We start from the raw sequence: 19,776 nt of genomic DNA, 5'->3' as shown, positions 1-19,776 counted from the left end.
CCACCCTAGGCTTATACTCGAGTCAATAACTTTTCCTGGGATTTTGGGTTGAAATTAGGGGTCTCGGCTTATACTCGGGTCGGCTTATACTCGAGTATATACGGTAAATGTACCTAAAATAAAAAATCCCCCCAAAGTAAAATATGTGTTACCCTTACAGTTCCTTCTTGTACATAAAGCATAAAAAATACACATATTTGGTTTTGCCACATCCATAACAACTCAAACAATAAAATGATTTTATTATTCATACATTTGGAAGGTGACGATGACAAAAACTAAAAAGAAAACGTGGACATAAAGGCCCAGAAGGCATGCTGGGGGAAGGGGTTAATAAAGGTAAATTACAAATTTGTATAATTTATTTAGAAAATATTTTTTTCCTCTCCAGAATCCATCATGTCCAAGAACAGTAAGCATGCAATGATGTTTACCCTTTCCTCTTATTTACCAAATGTCATTTACATATTCAAGTGTATTTATAATGGAAATTGAAACATGGGGGGAGATTTATCAAAATCTGTCCAGAGAAAAGTTGCTGAGTTGCCCATAGCAACCAATCAGATTACTACTTTCATTTTTGAAAAGGCCTATGAAAAATGAAAGTAGTGATCTGATTGGTTGCTATGGGCAACTCAGCAACTTTTCCTCTGGACAGGTTTTGATAAATCTCCCCCCTAGTCATTACATCTAAGTTGTGTTTACACAATGGGGGAGATTTATCAAAATCTGTCCAGAGGGAAAGTTGCTGAGTTGCTCATAGAAACCAATCAGATGGCTTCTTTCATTTTCCAGAGGCCTTTTCAAAAATGAAAGAAGCGATGTGATTGGTTGCTATGGGCAACTCAGCAGTTTTCCCTCTGGACAGGTTTTGATAAATCTCCCCCAATATCTTTACGGAACAATAGTCCGGGTAGAGAACAGTGACTAATCTTAAAGGAGTATTACTGATGGTGCAAAACTGGGAACCTTTTAATTTTTTATGTAGATGCACAATACAATACGTACAAATACAAAAAGAGGTCATCACAAATGTGACTGTATTACATACAGTATATATTTAACCCCCTTATGTCTTTTCTTTCTCTTCCCCGCTATCTCCTTCTCCCTTTACACCTTCTAGAAGTCTATAAACAAACCAAACATGAAACAATACACACAGGGAAGAGGCTATACGTACAAGCCCATAAATGTCAACTGAGCGCAGTGTCAATAAACAAATGTGGATCCCCTAGAGCAGTGGTCCCCAACCTGCGGACCTCCAGATGTTGCAAAACTACAATTCCCAGCGTGCCCGGACAGCCAACGGCTGTCCGGGCATGCTGGGAGTTGTAGTTTTGCAACATCTGGAGGTCCACAGGTTGGAGGCCACTGCCCTAGAGTGTAGTATGCCTATATGTAGGCTCCCACTAATACAAATGCCAAAAGAAAATCTGAGCTACTCAAAAATAATATTAAACATTTTTTTATAAAAAAAAATATATTTTTTATATTATTTTTGAGTAGCTCAGATTTTTCTTGTTTTTTTTTTACCTTCTAGTAGTCTGCCAACTCTTTCCCTTTATTTTTGTTAAAATTTCCATCTTTTCCCCTTTTATCTTTATCCCCTTTATTTTTTATAATGCATTTTTTATTTTATTTTATTTTATTTTTTTATTGCTTTTTTAGTAATGCTCTTGACATTGCCCCTGATGTCACCAGAGCAAGTACTCCCACTTCTGAGTCTGGACTACAACATGGTTTCAAGGACACTGACAGGACAGAATTGTGAGCGCACAGAGAGTTCCATAATGCCCAGGGCAAAACAAAAGTATACTATAAATGTTACCAACATGCTGTTACTGACCAAATCCAATACACCAAGACCAGAATTACCAATAATACCAGTACAAAAAAACAAAAATGTCAGCACCTTTCAACAAAGTGAAATACGTGCACAGGTGGACACTACTAGTTCAGTGTTAAGAGACAAGGACAAATATACATAGATCATATAGTGGTAGATACCATCTGTACACTAGCACTTTGCAGACTGCACAATCCCTACCTTTATTCAAACTCCCCATATGTATTGCCCTACACAATAATAGTACTCACTTTGTGCCCCCATAATGTAAAAAAGCTGCTATGTGCCACCATATGGTAATTAGAACACCCAAACTGCCTTTATATAGTAGTTAAGCCACCTTTGTGTTCCCATATAGTAGTTAGGCCACCTCTGTGCCCCCATTATAGTAGTTAGGCCCCCAAACTGCCCCTATATAGTAGTTAGTCAACCTGTGTGTTTAATAGTTAGGTCCCTCTGTGCTCTCATATAATAGTTAGGCCCTCTCTCCATCATTCCCTGCAGCTTATGGCTTCTGACATCCAACAGAAACTGCCTGAAAGAGAAGCTCCTGGCCGAAGGACAGAACCCATGCAGCGGTCGTTCGACTGGGTTTGCTTCTTAAAGGGGTATTCCAGGGGAAAACTTTTTTATATATATCAACTGGCTCCAGAAAGTTAAACAGATTTGTAAATTACATGTATTAAAAAATATTAATCTTTTCAGTACTTATGAGCTTCTGAAATTGAGTTGTTCTTTTCTGTCTAAATCCTCTCTGATGACACGTGTCTCGGGAACCGCCCACTTTAGAAGAGGTTTGCTATGGGGATTTGCTTCTAAACTGGGTGTTTCCCGAGACAGGTGTCATCAGAGAGGATTTAGACAGAAAAGAACAACCTTAACTTCAGAAGCTCATAAGTACTGAAATACTTCTTTTTAATAGAAGTAATTTACAAATCTGTTTAACTTTCTGGAGCCAGTTGATATATAAATAAAAGTTTTTTTTCCTGGATAACCCCTTTAAAGACGTTCCTCGTATCATCAACAAGCACAGAAATGGTGGCACCATTAAAACAATGGTTTGCCAGTTCCTACTCTACATTCCAGGGGTATCTTAACTTTATGGGTACAATGGCATCAACAATACAATACAGTTTTTAAGATTACAATACAATACAGTTATTAATATTACAGTAGTATTACTATTAGAGACACGGTAATACACTTCTCAACATTGCATTTCAACTTTACATCAGAGTTTAGTAAGGTGATGGAAATGTGTGAATGTGCAGATCGACTCCCTTACAAGCCAGTTCCTGTCCTTTTGAAATGCAAGAAGGTTCGAGCATCCTTTTCAAGCAGTTTAGTGAAACACAAGACTTACAACTTGGTAACAAAGAAGCAAAGTGTGTTTTGTCCTTTGCACCAAAAGAAGGAGGGGTCAAAGCCTAGTAAAAAAATGCTAGTAAAAAACTCAGTAATAGGTTAACTGCTATTTTATCTGAAGAGATTTTCCACCTAGAGGAGGCGCAACATTATATATAAGGAGCTATTCCTTACGCGGTAATAATGGTAAGTGTACATTTTTGTCTTGTTGCTCTGGTCTTAGCATATGCTACGGTAAAACTGTCCAGTGAATTTGTTGTATTTTTGCAGTTTAAAATTTTAAGTTGTAAATGTTCCTATACATACTGCCATATGTGTGAACTCACGTGGCTTTTTATTTTCCACACTTTTTTCTGACAATTATATACAAAGTTAGTCATACACCCACTGTCTTGTTCAATGAAACATTTATTTTCTCCTTTCCACTATTACTATTGCTTTAAATAGAAGAAACTATTACATTTAAATGGGATTATCAGTGCATCTTCTGTCCATGGGTTGTGTCTGATAATGCAGATAGGCACTTAGCTTGAATATGGCTTACCTCCAATACCAGACACAACCGCAGTGGTGCACTTTCAGGGGGCTAAGAGGTATTACTGAACATAGTCCCTTTAACCCCTTAAGGACCCAGGGTTTTTCCGTTTTTGCTTTTTCGTTTTTTCCTCCTTACCTTTAAAAAATCATAATTCTTTCAATTTTGCACCTAAAAATCCATATGATGATCAGTCATTTTACCCAAAAATCTACAGCGAAACGGAAATAAAAATCAATGTGCGACAAAATTGAAGAAAAAATGCAATTTTGTTAAATTTCCGGGCTTCCGTTTCTACGCAGTAAATTTTTTGGTAAAAATGACACCTTACCTTTATTCTGTAGGTCCATACAATTAAAATGATACCCTACTTATATAGGTTTGATTTTGTCGTACTTCTGGAAAAAATCATAACTACAGGCAGGAAAACTTATACGTTGACCCCTTTAACGTTTACATTTTTTCGCTTAGGGGGCGGTATGAGGGCTCATTTTATGCGCCGTGATCTGAAGTTTTTTGCGGCACCATTTTTGGATTGATCTGACTTTTTAGTCGCTTTTTATTTATTTTTTTCTTGATATAAAAAGTGACCAAAAATACGCTATTTTGGACATGTATGCAGTTGACCGTGCAGTTTAATTAATTATATATTTTTATAATTCGGACATTTCTGCACGTGGCGCTACCACATATGTTTATTTTTATTTACACTTTTTTTTATTGGGAAAAGGGGGGTGATTTAAACTTTTATTAGGCGAGGGGTTAAATGATCTTTATTAACTTTTTTTTTTTTTCACTTTTTTTTTTTGCAATATTATAGCCCCCATAGGGGGCTATAACACTGCACACACTGATCTTTTACATTGATCATTGTTATCCCATACGATAACATTGATGAATGATTCTGCCGCTTGACTGCGCATACCTGGATCTCAGGCACTGAGTAGTCATTCGGCGATCGGACACACAGGAGGAAGGTAGGGGCCCTCCTTGTGTCCCGCAGCTGTTCGGGATGCCGCGATTTTGCCACGGCAGTCCCAAACAGCCCACTGAGCTAGCCGGGGGTAGTTTACTTTCACTTTAGACGCGGCAATCAACTTTGAATGCCGCGTCTAAAGGGTTAATAGCGTGCGGCACTGGGATCAGTGCCGCACGCTATTAGCCACTGGTCCAGGTCGTTGTTAGAAGCTGGCCCTGCGTTATGGAAAGGGAGTGGACTCAGGGTGTACAGGTACGCCCTGTGTCCTTAAGAGGTTAATCTCTGGGCTCCAGGATTAGAAAATTACTTGGGAACCTATGACTTTATGAGCAAACTTTACGTTATTACATGTTAGTAATTATGTGCTGCATTTGCAACCATTTTAGTAACCATCTGGAGCCCAAATTCTTTCCTACAAGTTTGTTTCTAGAGGAAAATAGCATGTAATAAAAGCACTATACAACAGCACGCAGAGTCACTGTGGCTACTGTACATGGTATGGAAACATAGATACACTGTGGGTTTTCTATACAGTCACTGTAGACATAGCTTTGTGTGCATAAGGCCTTACACAGAGAATAGAAAAAAACCTGTCTATTTTTATATCTATGTTGAAGTCTCTGTTGTAGCTTCCGTCAGCTTTGACAGGAAGAATAGCTCCGCATGTAGGGCTATTCTTCCGGTCAAAATGATGGACACCATATTGTATGATGAAACTAAGAACCAGATGTGACAGAGCCTTAGAGAATTTTAAAGACAGCAAAAACACTGACATGAAAAAAATTCTAACATTTCCAATTGCAGCAATATAAAAATTATTTAAATTGGGTTGTATGTGACATTATTATTATGGATAACAAATGTAAAAAATGTAAATCTGAATAATATTTATAGTACTATAAATAATATTAATGGTAATCTTATAATAATATAACCTTCCAAAAAATGTATATGTACATATAAATATATTTATATATACACGGTGGGGATCAAAAGTTTGGGCACCCCAGGTAAAAATTTGTATTAATGTGCATAAGGAAGCCAAGGAAAGATGGAAAAATCTCCAAAAGGCATCAAATTACAGATTAGACATTCTTATAATATGTCAACAAAAGTTTAGATTTTATTTCAATCATTTACACTTTCAAAATAACAGAAAACAAAACAATGGCGTCAAACAAAGTTTGGGCACCCTGCAGAATTTATAGCATGCACTGCCCCCTTTGCAAAGCTGAGACTTTCCAGTGTCATGGATTGTTCTCAATCATCATCTGGGAAGAGCAGGTGATGTCAATCTCAAAGGTTTTAAATGCCCAGACTCATCTGACCTTGCCCCAACAATCAGCACCATGGGTTATTCTAAGCAGTTGTCTAGGAATCTGAAACTGAAAATAGTTGACGCTCACAAAGCTATAGAAGGCTATAAGAAGATAGCAAAATGTTTTCAGATGTCAATATCCTCTGTTCGGAATGTAATTAAGAAATGGCAGTCATCAGGAACAGTGGAAGTTAAAGCAAAATCTGGAAGACCAAGAAAAATATCAGACAGAACAGCTTGCAGGATTGTGAGAAAAACTATTCAAAACCCACGTTTGACAGCACAATCCCTCCAGAAAGATCTGGCAGACACTGGAGTTGTGGTACACTATTCCACTATAAAGAGATACTTGTACAAATATGGTCTTCATGGAAGAGTCATCAGAAGAAAACCTCTTCTACGTCCTCACTAGTGTTGCTCGCGAATATTCGCAATACGAATTTTATTCGCGAATATCGCATATTCGTGAATTCGCGAATATTCCCGAATATAGCACTATATATTCGTAATTACGAATATTCGTTTGTTTTTTTTCCACAGTACACATAACAGTGATCATCCCTCTCTGCTTCCAGCTTGTGTGGTGTAAAGAAGGCTCTAATACTACTGTGTGAGACTGGTGTGCGAATTTTCGCATACGCGAATATTTGCATATGCGAAAATAAAACGCGAATATATGACGAATATTCGTCCATATATTCGCGAATATTCGCGAATTCGAATATGGCCTATGCCAGTCAACACTAGTCCTCACCACAAAAATCTGCATTTGAACTTTGCAAATGAACATATAGACAAGCCTGATGCATTTTGGAAACAAGTTCTGTGGACCAATGAGGTTAAAATTTAACTTTTTGGCCGGAATGAGCAAAGGTACGTTTGGAGAAGAAGGGGAACAGAATTTAATGAAAAGAACCTCTGTCCAACTGTTAAGCATGGGGGTGGATCAATCTCCTGACCTCAACATAATTGAAAATCTGTGTTAGACCTTAAAAGAGCAGTGCGTGACAGACAGCCCAGATATCTCAAAGAACTGGAAGAGTTTTGTAAGGAAGAATGGACAAAGATACCTCAAACAAGAATTGAAAGACTCTTGGCTGGCTACAAAAAGCATTTACAAGCTGTGATACTTGCCAAAGAGGGCAGTACAAGATATTAACTCTGCAGGGTGCCCAAACTTTTGCAGATGCCATTTTTTTTGTTTTCTGTTTTGAAAGTGTAAATGATGGAAATAAAACCTAACTTTTGTTGACATATTATAAGAATGTCTGTAATTTGATGCCTTTTGGAGATTTTTCCATCTTTCCTTGGCTTCTTTATGCACATTAATACAAATTTTTACCTGGGGTGCCCAAACTTTTGATCCCCACTGTATATATGTTCAGTCTGATCATGATACTTACTAAATTATTGGTTGAATTATTATGAATTAAAAAAATATATATTATATATTATGTGACCATTAATGTTATGTGATTTTTATTTTACTTTATCATAATTTTTATTATTATTCATAATAACTCCACCAATAATCTAGTAATTATAGAAATTGTATTATAAGTACCAGTAATAGCATAATAATATTAACCCCTTAAGGACGCAGCCCTTTTTCACCTTAAGGACTGAGCCCTTTTTTGCAATTATGACCACCGTCACTTTACAAATTAATAACGCGAAAACGCTTTTACCGAATATTCTGATTCTGAGATTGTTTTTTCGTGACATATTCTACTTTATTTTGGTGGTAAATTTTCGGCGTTAATTGCATCCTTTTTTGGTGAAAAATCCCAAAATTTCATGAAAATTTTGCATTTTTCTAACTTTGAAGCTCTCTAATTGTAAGGAAAATGGATATTCCAAACAAATTTTATTTTTCTTCACAAATACAATATGTCCACTTTATGTTGGCATCATAAAATGGACATACTTTTGCTTTTTGAAAAAATTAGAGGGCTTCAAAGTAGAGCAGCAATTTTCAAAAATGTCATGAAAATTGCTAAATCTGAAGGGACAGATGTTACAGAACTACAACTCCCAGCATGCCTGGGCAGTCGAGGCATGCTGAGAGTTGTAGTTTGGCAACATCTGGAGGGCTACTGTTTGGGCACCACTGTAACAGTGGTCTCCAAACTGTGACCCTCCAGATGTTGCAAAACTACAACTCCCAGCATGCCCAGACAGCCTTTGGCTCTCTGGGCATGCTGGGAGTTGCAGTTTGGCCCCCCTAGTGGTTGCCACAGTAAAGATCGATTTACTTTCACTGTCAATTCCCCCCCCCACTGTCGATTCCCTACCTGATCAGGATCCTGCAGGCTCCAGCGAAGATCCCAGGTCCCCAGGCATCTTCTCCTGCAGGTACGGCCTCCATCTTCTTCCCAGAGCCCCTCGACATCCAGGGGCGGGCAGAACGGGGGGTTGCCATGGCAACCCCCTGTCCTGCGCTGCCATTGGTCAGAACTCCGTTCCGAGTAATGGCAGGGGATAGGAGTAGATCGCAGCTTTGCGATCTCACTCCAATCCTTTAGGCTGATCGGGGCTGTTGCTGACAACTCCGATCAGCCCTATTTTCCGGGTGATCGGGTCACCAGAGACCCGATCAGCCCGGAATTGGAGAAAAACGCATGTCTGAATTGACATGCGATTTTCTCCGATCGCCGACATGGGGGGGTCTCAGGACCCCCCTGGGCGATGTGCCAGGGTGCCTGCTGAATGATTTCAGCAGGCATCTGGCTCCGGTCCCCAACCGGCTAGCGGTGGGGACCGGATTTCCCACGGGCGTATGGATACGCCCTCGGTCCTTAAAGAAGATATCCCATGCAGCAAAGAAAAAAAAAATACCTAGCCATTCCATAGTATATTCACCTACCACCTCTCTAACATGTTTGTGATTTTTTTTCCGGCCCCCATTCACTGGCTATTCAGCTCATAAATTCCAGTTACTTCCTGGTTATGGTGGCTATGCCTGTGATCTCAAAGACTACATTTCCCTGCATGCACTGCTCACATTTCCTGCTCTCAGCTGCCTGAGCAGAGAACTTGCTACCACCCCTAACTTATGTTAGCCACTCCCACATAACACTGAGCTCCAATCATAGCCCTATGCAGCAGGGTGGCCACGAGGAAACAAAATGTAATGTCAGTGCTCAGAGAGAGGGACCCTGGAGTGGAAGCTGCAGTTTTACACTGTAAAATCACTCCCTCCCCCTCCTCCTCTCAATGAAACAGCTTTACAGTGGCACAATCACCTCCCCCCTCCTCTGCCCTGCACTCCTCTCTCCCCAGTGCTCAGTGTGACAATTCTACTCTCCCTCCCCTCCATTCTCAGTGTGACAGGTCTACGCTGGCAGCTCCCTCCCCTCCCCCCTCTCCTCCGTTATCAGTGTAAAAACATTAGCAAGGAGAGGGGAGAGAACTATGATCTGAATCAGCAGACATATAGGCAGTGCTGCTCAGCCAATCACTGCAGAACAGAGGGAGGACAGTGTGAATATTCATCAGATGGGAGGGGCTAAGGCCGAGCACAGGGAGCTCTCTGCAGCACAGGGGTTTTCTGGGTAATTGTCACGTCACGGCCCCTGGATGCTGCTGATAACAGTCTGAATAGGGGGTCGAAAGTCATGAAAACCTGGAACAGCTGAATTTCCTGTCAGACAGAAGAATGCAGATAAAGCTTGTTTCTAAGCAGCACTGGTAATGGAAGTGATTTACAAACCTGTATAACTTTACCTTCTGCACTAAAAGCTGAACAATTGTTTACTGTGAGACTTGTCCTTTAAGGACTCGGAATGCAGGGCGTATCCATACGCCCTGTGTCCTGAAGAGGTTAATAATAATTTATTATCAGTCCCTTATTAAATTAAACTTTGTTACTTTTTCTGGCTTTTAGCAAAAACAAAAAGAAAAATAGTCAGCACAACTACCTAATACACGGGTGCACGCTGCTGTGACAATTACAGAGTATACAAAAAAGAAGGTTGCAGCAGCACACTTGGTCAAAAAAATGGAGGCTCTTAGCGCACTGTTTGATCAAAACGTTTGCCCCATCCACCACGCGGAGGAGGCCTCATTTTGGATGGGACCCCAACACTCATTTCACTCACCTCTGCTTGGCATATGGCCTCTAATGGGGTGCATTGCTGGATCCACTATCAATTTAAAAAACCTCCCGTGAAACACAGTTTTCTAAAACATTTTCCAAGCTTAGTATTGAGAGGGAGATGGGGGGGGGGGGGGGGTAAATATATTTACTTATATGAGCATGGAGGCCTCATGATTAGAAGATAAGAGCAGAAAAGGGAGTCTAATAGGCAGCAGTAGATCAGCTGACCCCTGACTGGAAGGTGAGGATCCCAGAGGCAGTAGTCAATAACATGGGACTGAAGGCAGTAAATGTACAATGCTGGCCTAGGGAGAGGGTGGGGACTTTCCAGAGAAAATTTTAATCACCATCTAGAACCCTGAGTGTACTCTAAAATTTTTCCTGAAATCAATAGGATGTTAAAGGGATTTTACCATTAAAGAGGTTATCCAGGAAAAAACTTTTTATATATCAACTGGCTCCAGAAAGTTAAACAGATTTGTAAATTACTTCTATTAAAAAAATCTTAATCCTTTCAGTATTTATGAGCTTCTGAAGTTAAGGTTGTTGTTTTCTGTCTAAGTGCTCTCTGATGACATGTGTCTCGGGAACCGCCCAGTTTAGAAGCAAATCCCCATAGCAAACCTCTTCTAAACTGTGCGTTTCCCGAGACAGGTGTCATCAGAGAGCACTTAGACAGAAAAGAACAACCTTAACTTCAGAAGCTCATAAGTACTGAAAGGATTAAGATTTTTTAATAGAAGTAATTTACAAATCTGTTTAACTTTCTGGAGCCAGTTGAGATATATATATATATATATATATATATATATATATATATAAAGTTTTTGCCTGGAATACCACTTTAATTTACATAGGTTACATAGTTTATAGTGCATTATGTGAGATTTAACATATTGTCTAATGCTCAAGCATTTCTGAAAATGTACTGTTTAAAATGTATATGTACATACTAATCCTCTATGTGCCTGCTGTTAGGGCATGCTCAGTACAACTGTATAGTGCCCATTAGTCTCTACTGTAGGCAAGCAAGGGGGATTGTGGGAAAGTGTGTGGTCTGTTGTCTGGTAACAGCAGGGTCACAGTTCAAAGGAGCCCAGGAAGGAAATAGATCCAATAGGAAGAAGAACAGAACAGTGCTGTAGGTCATTTTTCCTAAAAACACTAGATTTATACTCCTTTACATATATGTGGTACACATCTGATTTTACCACATATGTTTTATAGGGAAACTCCTTTAACCTGCTGTTGACCATTAGTTTTGAGTGCGAATATTCGAAATGCGAAATTTTACTGCGAATATCGGCACTTCGCGATTTCGTGAATATTTTGAATCTAGCATTATATATTCGTAATGACTAATATTTGTTTTTTTTTTCTTCACAGTACACATCACAACAATGAAGTGTACTGTGTAAAAAAAAAAGTGATCATCACTCCCTCCTCCCTGCTTCCAGCTTGTGGTCCCAAGAAGTAGGTGTGAAGCGCGAATATTTAGTATATGCAAATATTCGCGAATATCGGCACTTCCAGAGGACACTGATCCCTCCCTTCTTTTGGGTGAAATATATAATTGCGCATGCGCACTATGCGAATTTCATTTCGAATTTTCGGATGGAAAAAAAAGGGAATGAACATAGTGAATATGCAAATTTCGCAAACATAGGGTGAATATTTGTCCATATATTAGCGAAATATTGCTCAATATATTATTTTTTAATAGGTTAGACAATTCTGCATGGGGCAATGCCAAATATGTTTATATGTATTTGATTATTTAGTTATTTGTAAAATGGGAAAGGGAGAGTGATTTGAATTTTTATTTGTCACACTTTATAAAACCCTGTAGGAGACTTTTATGAGCAATTAGTAGATTGCTTATACTGATCAATGCATTCTATTGCTATTGTGCTATGCTAGTAGTCTGCCTTAGGCAGACTCAATTAGAAGATTGCTGAGTGGCAAGCACAGAGGCCTAGTGAAGTCCTCCGACTGCCATGGAAACTGACTGACACCCCACAAACATGATATTGAGCTGCTAATTGGGAACCAGACAGGCGTGGCACCTGTCATTCCATCTCTATTGCCGCAATTGCTATCGATCTAATCATTAAAAGGGATAAATTACTGACATCAATGTGATCGCTGATGTTCATTAATGGTGAGTGCCTTCTGCTGATAACAGACATCACACATTGTCTATGAGGTGAGTTCATATGTCTCTGTAGATGAAAAAACAAAAGCGTTTTGGCTCTTAGAAGGGTAGAAGGAAAAAAATTAAAACCCCCAAATAAGAATCTCCTCTGCCATTTATGGGTAAACTGCAAGCACAGTAATTAAAATACAGACAATGCTAGATCGCCTTGAAATTTTAAGAACAAGAGAGAAATCGGCTAAATGGTTTTTTAAGAAATGGAAAACGTTCATGCTGGCCTTTTATTCGAATGAGGAATTGATTTCTTTGATGCAACCATTTACAGACACGACCTGGTATCTTACTAGATCCATTTCCGGCTCGTTGGGCCGGCTTCGAGTTCCTGTTTGACATTGATTCGTATTTCTTTATTGGCTTCTGGGTATCCGATGCGAGGGGATCTCACCTATAGTATCATGATACTCTCCTGAATGACTTACGTCGGTTGGCGTTCTGATTACTGATTAGGATGGGGAGGGGTACGGGATGCTAGATTGATTTGATAATGCTGTATCGTAATATGTCTTGTTGTTATAGTTAATATTTCTATACTACACATTATTTCACAGGAATGCCCTGTGTACAAGTTTATAAAATTTGGAAAATTTTGAATAAAAATATGTTTAAAAAAAAAAAATACAGACAAATCCTAAAATATTTTCTTTTCACCGTAAAGTGATGGCATATCAAATGATTTATTGTTTAAATCAAATTTTTATGTTCAGCATACCGGTATTTATAGGTATTTTTGGTGATTTTCTTTCTGATTCTCTATTTTAAGCTCATTATTTTATAATAATCCTCTAGTGTCGACAGCTCAGACAAGAAGGCTTTTCCATAGTATTGTAGAAATAATTATATAAAGAAAAATCAGGGAACTGATCTCTGGGACCCCAACTGATCAATAAAGGGAAAACAGTGCTGGTGTAGCGCTGTACCACATCTTTCCTTGCACAGTTGGTTGGTCAGGGGTCATCATACAATGTGGCTTCATTCAAGAAAAAATAAATCCCCTTCAGGGTCAGAGAGGATGACGTTTTGTAGAGCAAGAAGAGCAGTCTTCAGGGGAAGTAGACAGAGTGACAGAGACAGAGTGGTAGCGCTTTACTCACTCGCCTTACTTTAGCAAGGTAGTACATGTTGTTATGTTATACCCAAAGCTTAGCTTAGTCAGTGCTGTAAAAGCAAAACCTAAAAAACTATGTTGGAATAATTTTTTTTCCATACCACCCCACAATAAATTTTTTAAAATTATTTTTAAAATAAATATATGGTGCCAATAAAAAATACTATTCCTCCCAAAAAAATGAAGCCTAATTTGGCTATGGTGATAGTAAAATGAAAAAGTCCTGGCTCTTGGAAGATGAGAAAGAAATAATGAAAACATCTCTGCCAAAACTGGCTATGTTGAGAAGGTGTTAAATATAAACTCATGAACATACAGTAAGTGAATGTCCTCGGGTAAATGTACATTAATTTGGACTCTGAGCCTTGGACCTTTAAAGCGTACCCGTCAGATCCATCAACAAAACTTTTTTTAAATATATCACTCAGTACCTAATCCTGACCATGTACATCTAATTTTTATTTTATTTCTTTTTTTTATTACACTTTTAATTTAGCTCACTAGTCTGAATTCCTCTCAAAGGGAGGGGCGTGGCCTCACTGTGCAGATCTCCGCCCCCTCCCTCAGAATGCTGTCTGCTCACATCTCCCCTAGCATTAGCAAAACTATAACTCCAAGTTTTTCCTTACTGACACAAGCTGACAGTGGGAGGATTTTTCCTCCAGTTGTGAACCCTGAACTCACAGCTGTCAATCAAGGAAGTGTGTCCATGACATAGGTGATGACGCATGGACACAGCAGGACTAGTATGTGTCCAAGCAGGCAGGGGGCAGTTGTTTGACTGGCTTTTTCAGTATTCTAGTGAAAGTAATTGCAAAACCTATTGGTTTTGCATGCTTTACAACATATGAAAAGTTTTTGTATCTGACAGGGCCCATTTAACACTTATAGGCCTCGTACACAGCAGTATTAAAACTAGGCAGAAACAACTGCATTTTATTATCCAGCCATTACTTTACGATGTGGTATTTATATAAAGCCCCAACACTGACTACATCAGTTAAACAATTCAGTATACTCTGAGGCCTTAAAGAGTACCTATTACATCTTCCTCCCTGCTGTGCTGGGTCTTTTCATCCAATCCCTGCAGTCCACTCTGTAAAATTCTCCTCTCTCTCTTTTCATGCTGCAGTCTGATAGGACAGGAGTAAGCACAGAGGAGGAGTGCTAGTCCCACCCTCACTTTTTGGCCATTCCTGTCACCTGGGACAAAGATGATGCTGCATCCAGACAGGATTATGTTCTGGATGGTATAGAAATTATTAGCCATGATTTGTATAAAATGGGAATAACATTTTCTTATGAAGTATATTAGAAAGGTTAATGTTTTGCCAAGACGTACAACATCTAAAAAGTTTTTGACTCTGACAGTGCCCATGTAAAATACAAAATGGAGCTGTCCCACTGGTAAACAAAAATAACATGTAACATTAGCAAACTACCCATTGTGAAATGCTGTCCCACCAATTGTGAAATGCATCTAACTCAGAAACTGCTGCTGACAATGAAACTTTTTTTTTTTTAAGAAGAAATCGTCCACATTTCTAAATGACACAAAGGGTTAAAGTGACAACCTTCCAATGTTTCTTATGCCAAAGCGTCAGCTAATGAAAAGCCAGAAGTTATAGAGTGAACCCGCCAGGAGCGACTGCATGAACTTCACAAATTCTCAGTAACCTACGGCTCAGATTTTCTGCGACATCATCCTCCTTATCAAATCCATGGCTCGACCTATCCCTGGGGTACGTACTTCTTTAACTACTCCTTTATATCTGATAGGATATACTGACTATATTTCTAACTAATAACTTTCTTTATTACTATTGAAAATGAATTAGGATTTAAAATATAAGTGCTATTCCTAAAAAATATTTCCCAGAAAAATAAAATATGCTCTACCATCATCTATTGTGGAGTTTATTGTATCTCTTTAAATTGGAAAATCATATTAGTAATGTCAGCTAAGTGCATTTATATTATTTTGTTCTCAGAAAAATTATAATTGCATTTTTTAATAATGGAGCAGAAATAAATTTATGGGGGGATACAGCAATAGAGCATTTACTTAGACCAGTGTTTAGCAACCAAGGTGCCTCCAGCTGTTGCAAAACTACAACTCTCATTATGCCCAGACAGCCAAATGTTTTCAAATCAACTGGTGCAAAAATGTTAAACATATTTGTAAATTACTTCTATGCAAAAATCTTAATCCTACCAGTACTTATCAGCTGCTGCTTGCTCCAGAGGAAATTGTATTTCTTTCTGGAATTCTTTTCAGTCTGACCACAGTGCTCTCTGCTGACACCTCTGTCCATGTCAGGAACTATCCAGAGCAGGATAGGTTTGCTATGGGGATTTGCTTGTACTCTGGACAGTTCCTGACATATACAGAGGTGTCAGCAGAGAGCACTGTGGTGAAACTGGAAATAACCGCATAACTTTCTCTGTACTATACAAATCTGTTTAACTTTCTGGCACCAGTTGATTTGAAAACATTTGTTTTCCACTTGTTTTTTACCAGAGTACCCCTTTAAATTAAACGTAGGATGTTGCATATAAACTGGTAGACATACAGTACAGTAGTATGTTGGGCTATAACAATCAGTACCAGGTAGCTGCCACCAAGGCATATAAGGTGTTAGGATCTATTAAAAGTGGCCTAGTTGATAAAAATATAGTTTTACCGTTATATAAGTCACTAGTCAGGCACTATGATGCAACATACTACATGCCCTGGTGACCTGGCCTGCCCCTTTAAATAGGAAAACTATCAGGCTGTGTTGGCCTGAATCTGGAAGGGGTGCCAGGAAGCAAGGTATGTATTTAACTTCTTAGAACTCAGGACAACCCACAGATTCTATAAAATGAATTTCTTAGCACAGTCCAATAAATAATGCAAACAATGTTTTTACTTAAAAGGAGCAGTCAGTATAGACTTGAGTGAATATTTTCCTAAAGTATGAGAAACTTTCTAAATAAGTGTGGCTTACAATTTCTTCTGCTAATGGTTTTCTATGGGCAGAACTTCCTCAATCATTGTAACTAGGGATGAGTGAATCGAATATGATGAATTGGAATTCGTTACGAATTTCAGGAAAAATTCAATTTGCAACGAATGTGAATATCACCACGATTCTATTGCATGAATCGCTTAATTAAACTCCATTTAGTGCAGTCCAGGCTTCAGGGCATCTAAAATGGCAGATCCTCATGTGAGGACATGGGGCAAGGAATCCTGGGAAGGCGGGAACAAGGGTCGTGCGGGATGACCCCGAATCACATGCAGCATGCAGCCTATCAGCAGCCAGCCACCCCTGTGATGTTACAGCCCTATGTTATCGGTAGCCATCTTGCTATCAGTCACTTCAGCCTTTTATTGCAGAGACAGGGACAGAGAGCAGTGTGTATTGCGCAGAAAAGCATTTTTACAGCAGCGATTCACCTCAAGCCCAAATCCAGCCTAGAAGCACTAATAGAGAAGGGAGTGAGAGAAAGTGCAATTTTGGGTGTAGTACGCAGCGACTCTGTGCTGCAGCAATGGTGTGTACAACAACTGAAAAGCTAATAGTAGCCAGCCAGTTAAGGTGAGCAGAGCACTAAAAGCATATTGTCCATGTAACCTATGCGTACATCTAAGTGGTGTACCATTTTGTTCCTTTTAAAGTCTTAAGGGCCTAGATACTGTGAAAGGCCAGGCAAAAGTACACACCTGCTGGTGTTGTAGACAAATACTATTTTAAGAGTACTGGAGCATATTGTCCTCCCCTCATAAGTGCATACCACATACGTACATCTAAGTAGTGTACCATTTTGTTCCTGTTAAATTTTTAAGGGCCTAGATACTGTGAAAGACCAGACAAAAGTAAACACCTGCTGGTGTTGTAGACAAGTACTGTTTTAAGCGTACTGGAGCGCATTGTCCTCCCCTCATAAGTGCATACCACATATGTAGATCTAAGTGGTTTACTATTTTGTTCCTGTTAAAGTCTTAAGGGCCTAAACACTGAAAGGCCAGCCAAAAGTACACACCTGCTGGTGTTGTAGACAAATACTGTTTTAAGCATAGTGGAGCGCATTGTCCTCTCCTCATAAGTGCCTACTAAATAAACCAATTAATGTTGTCAAAAATCCCTTCACAGAAAAACACTAAAATATAACTTTTAATAGTCACGACAGAGGACCCAGACACACCATGGCAGTATGCAGTGGAGATGGAGGCAGGGAGTCCCTCCGAGTCACTTGTACAAATGGCAATGATGCATGCTCACTTGCTTGCGTAGTGACCGCTGAATTGTCTCCATTCGGCAGCGAGATGACTCCTGGCTCTCCGCCTTATTGGACCCTCTCTACCGGCACAAAATGGGGGCCTTTTTTTTACACCCGCTGAGAGGAGGACAAACTGACCTCCTACAGAGACATCCTAAGTAGTCAGTTGGCCGATGTCTATCTGCGCCATCGTCCATCCTCTTGCAGGTCTGACTAGGGGGGCCCTCTGCGCTCACCTTCCACTGCCATGGCTGCTGGGGAGGGGTGGGGTGGCAGGAGCAGTAGCAGCTCCATCAACAGCAGCCTTAGTCTACAGTTGATGAGTAGCTTTCTTCACCCGCATAGTGAAGCAACTAATCAGCAGCAGGTAGACCTGGAGCAGGACCTGAACCAGCAGGTGGTGGCATACCTTGACATGACCATGTCAACACACCTTGAAGATCCGCTGGAATTCTGGGCAGCCAAACTAGCAGAGTTTGCCCTGAAAAAAGCTGTCCTGCCCAGTCAGTAGTGTGCCATCAGAGCAGGTGTTTAGTGAGGCCAGGCCATAGTAATCCCAAGGAGAACACGTTTGTCCACAAAAAATGTGGAGAGACTGACCTTTGTGAAGATGAATCAGTTATGGATCAGCCAGGATTTCCACCCAACAATGCCTGATGCATCAGAGTAGATTGACCATGGTGCCACACCAACACTTCACAAATATGATCGTGCTAAACATATTTAAGGTGCTGCTCCCCAGTTACAGACATTCCTCCGCATCAGACCACAAGTAATTATTGAGGATATGCATTATGTAAAACTTAACTTTTAATAATATTCTTAGGATAAAAATAAATATATATACCCACATTTTTTTTTTAAATTAAACAAAAGGAAAGTTGTGCAAAAAACACCATGTGCCACCTACACCACCAAGTATTGATGTGATGCAAAGACCTCTAAAAGGTGGAAGGGAACAACGTATGGTTCATTGTAACCAGTAGGGGTAAAAACTTCCTCTGTAAGGCCCTACTCTCACATTATTAATTCCCTTCTTGGCAAGTGTTACTCGCCCTAAAAAGGGCAGCCCCACACAACAACCTCTCCCTATTTCCCCATACATTTCCCAGGGTTTTTAGATGGAAATAGAGAGAGTTTCCTGTGTGGGGCCATCCATTTTAGGGTGAGTAACACTTTCAAAGAAGGGAATTAATAGGGCGAGAGTAGAGCCTTACAGGGGAAGTTTTTACCCCCACCTGCTGCAATGGACAATACATTGTTCCCTTCCACCTTTTCGAGAAAAGTGTTACTCGTCTTAAAAAGGGCAGCCCCACACAGGAACCAATCCCTATTTCCACCTAAAAACCCTGGGAAATGGCAGTGTTTGTAGGTGGAAATAGGGAGAGGTTCCTGTATGGGGCTGCCCTTTTTAGGGAAAGTAACACTTGCCAAGAAGGGAATTAATAATGCGAGAGTAGAGACTTACAGGGGAGGTTTTTACCCCCACTGGTTCCCTTCCACCTTTTAGAGGTCTTTGCATCACATCAATACTTGGTGGTGTAGGTGGCACATGATGTTTTTTGCACACCTTTCCTTTTGTTTGATAAAAAAAAAAATGGGTCCATGTATTTTATCCTAAGCATATTATTAAAAGTTAAGCTTTACGTAATGCATATCCTCAATACTTACTTGTGCACAGTAACACTTTTACAAAAGAGACCGTTTTCTTCTGCCTACCTGCCTCAGCTACTATTCTGATCCTGCCACCCGCCTGATGTCACACGTCTGATGCCAAGTTCTCCTTTTTTCACCCACCTTCATCACTGGGTACTGGTATTGCCACCCTCATGCAGCTGCCACCTCCACGTTGGGTAATTCAACCACTATATGGTCTCCTTATGCTGCCGCCAACTCCAGGCTGTGTCATTCAGCCACTATATGGTCTCCTCATGCTGTCGCCACCTCCACGCCATGTCATTCAGCCACTATATGGTCTCATGCTGCCACCACTTCCACACTGTGTCATTTAGCCACTATATGATCTCCTCATGCTGCCGCCACTTCCA

General features: G+C 39.8%; 1 protein-coding gene across 6 annotated transcripts in view; it reads left to right on the top strand.

Moving 5' to 3' along the window:
• The first annotated feature begins 280 nt into the window (after positions 1-280).
• Positions 281-19,776, top strand: part of LOC130282746 (solute carrier family 2, facilitated glucose transporter member 11-like) — a 56,782-nt gene continuing 37,286 nt past the window's right edge. For 2 of the 6 annotated variants that reach the window (XM_056531389.1, XM_056531365.1), the window contains exons 1-2: positions 2,850-3,397; positions 14,989-15,204. In XM_056531389.1, the coding sequence (XP_056387364.1) occupies positions 15,184-15,204 (21 nt within the window). In that variant the 5' untranslated portion in view covers positions 2,850-3,397; positions 14,989-15,183. Of the gene's footprint in view, positions 340-2,849; positions 3,398-14,988; positions 15,205-16,936; positions 17,047-19,776 lie in introns of those variants that run through there. The other 4 variants (XM_056531397.1, XM_056531407.1, XM_056531371.1 and 1 more) reach the window with 3 other exon arrangements.

Source organism: Hyla sarda, chromosome 1, assembly GCF_029499605.1.
Source record: "Hyla sarda isolate aHylSar1 chromosome 1, aHylSar1.hap1, whole genome shotgun sequence".
Lineage (NCBI taxonomy): Eukaryota > Metazoa > Chordata > Amphibia > Anura > Hylidae > Hyla > Hyla sarda.
The sequence above is the reverse complement of the archived record's forward strand: the minus strand, read 5'-3'. Positions and strand labels throughout refer to the sequence as shown.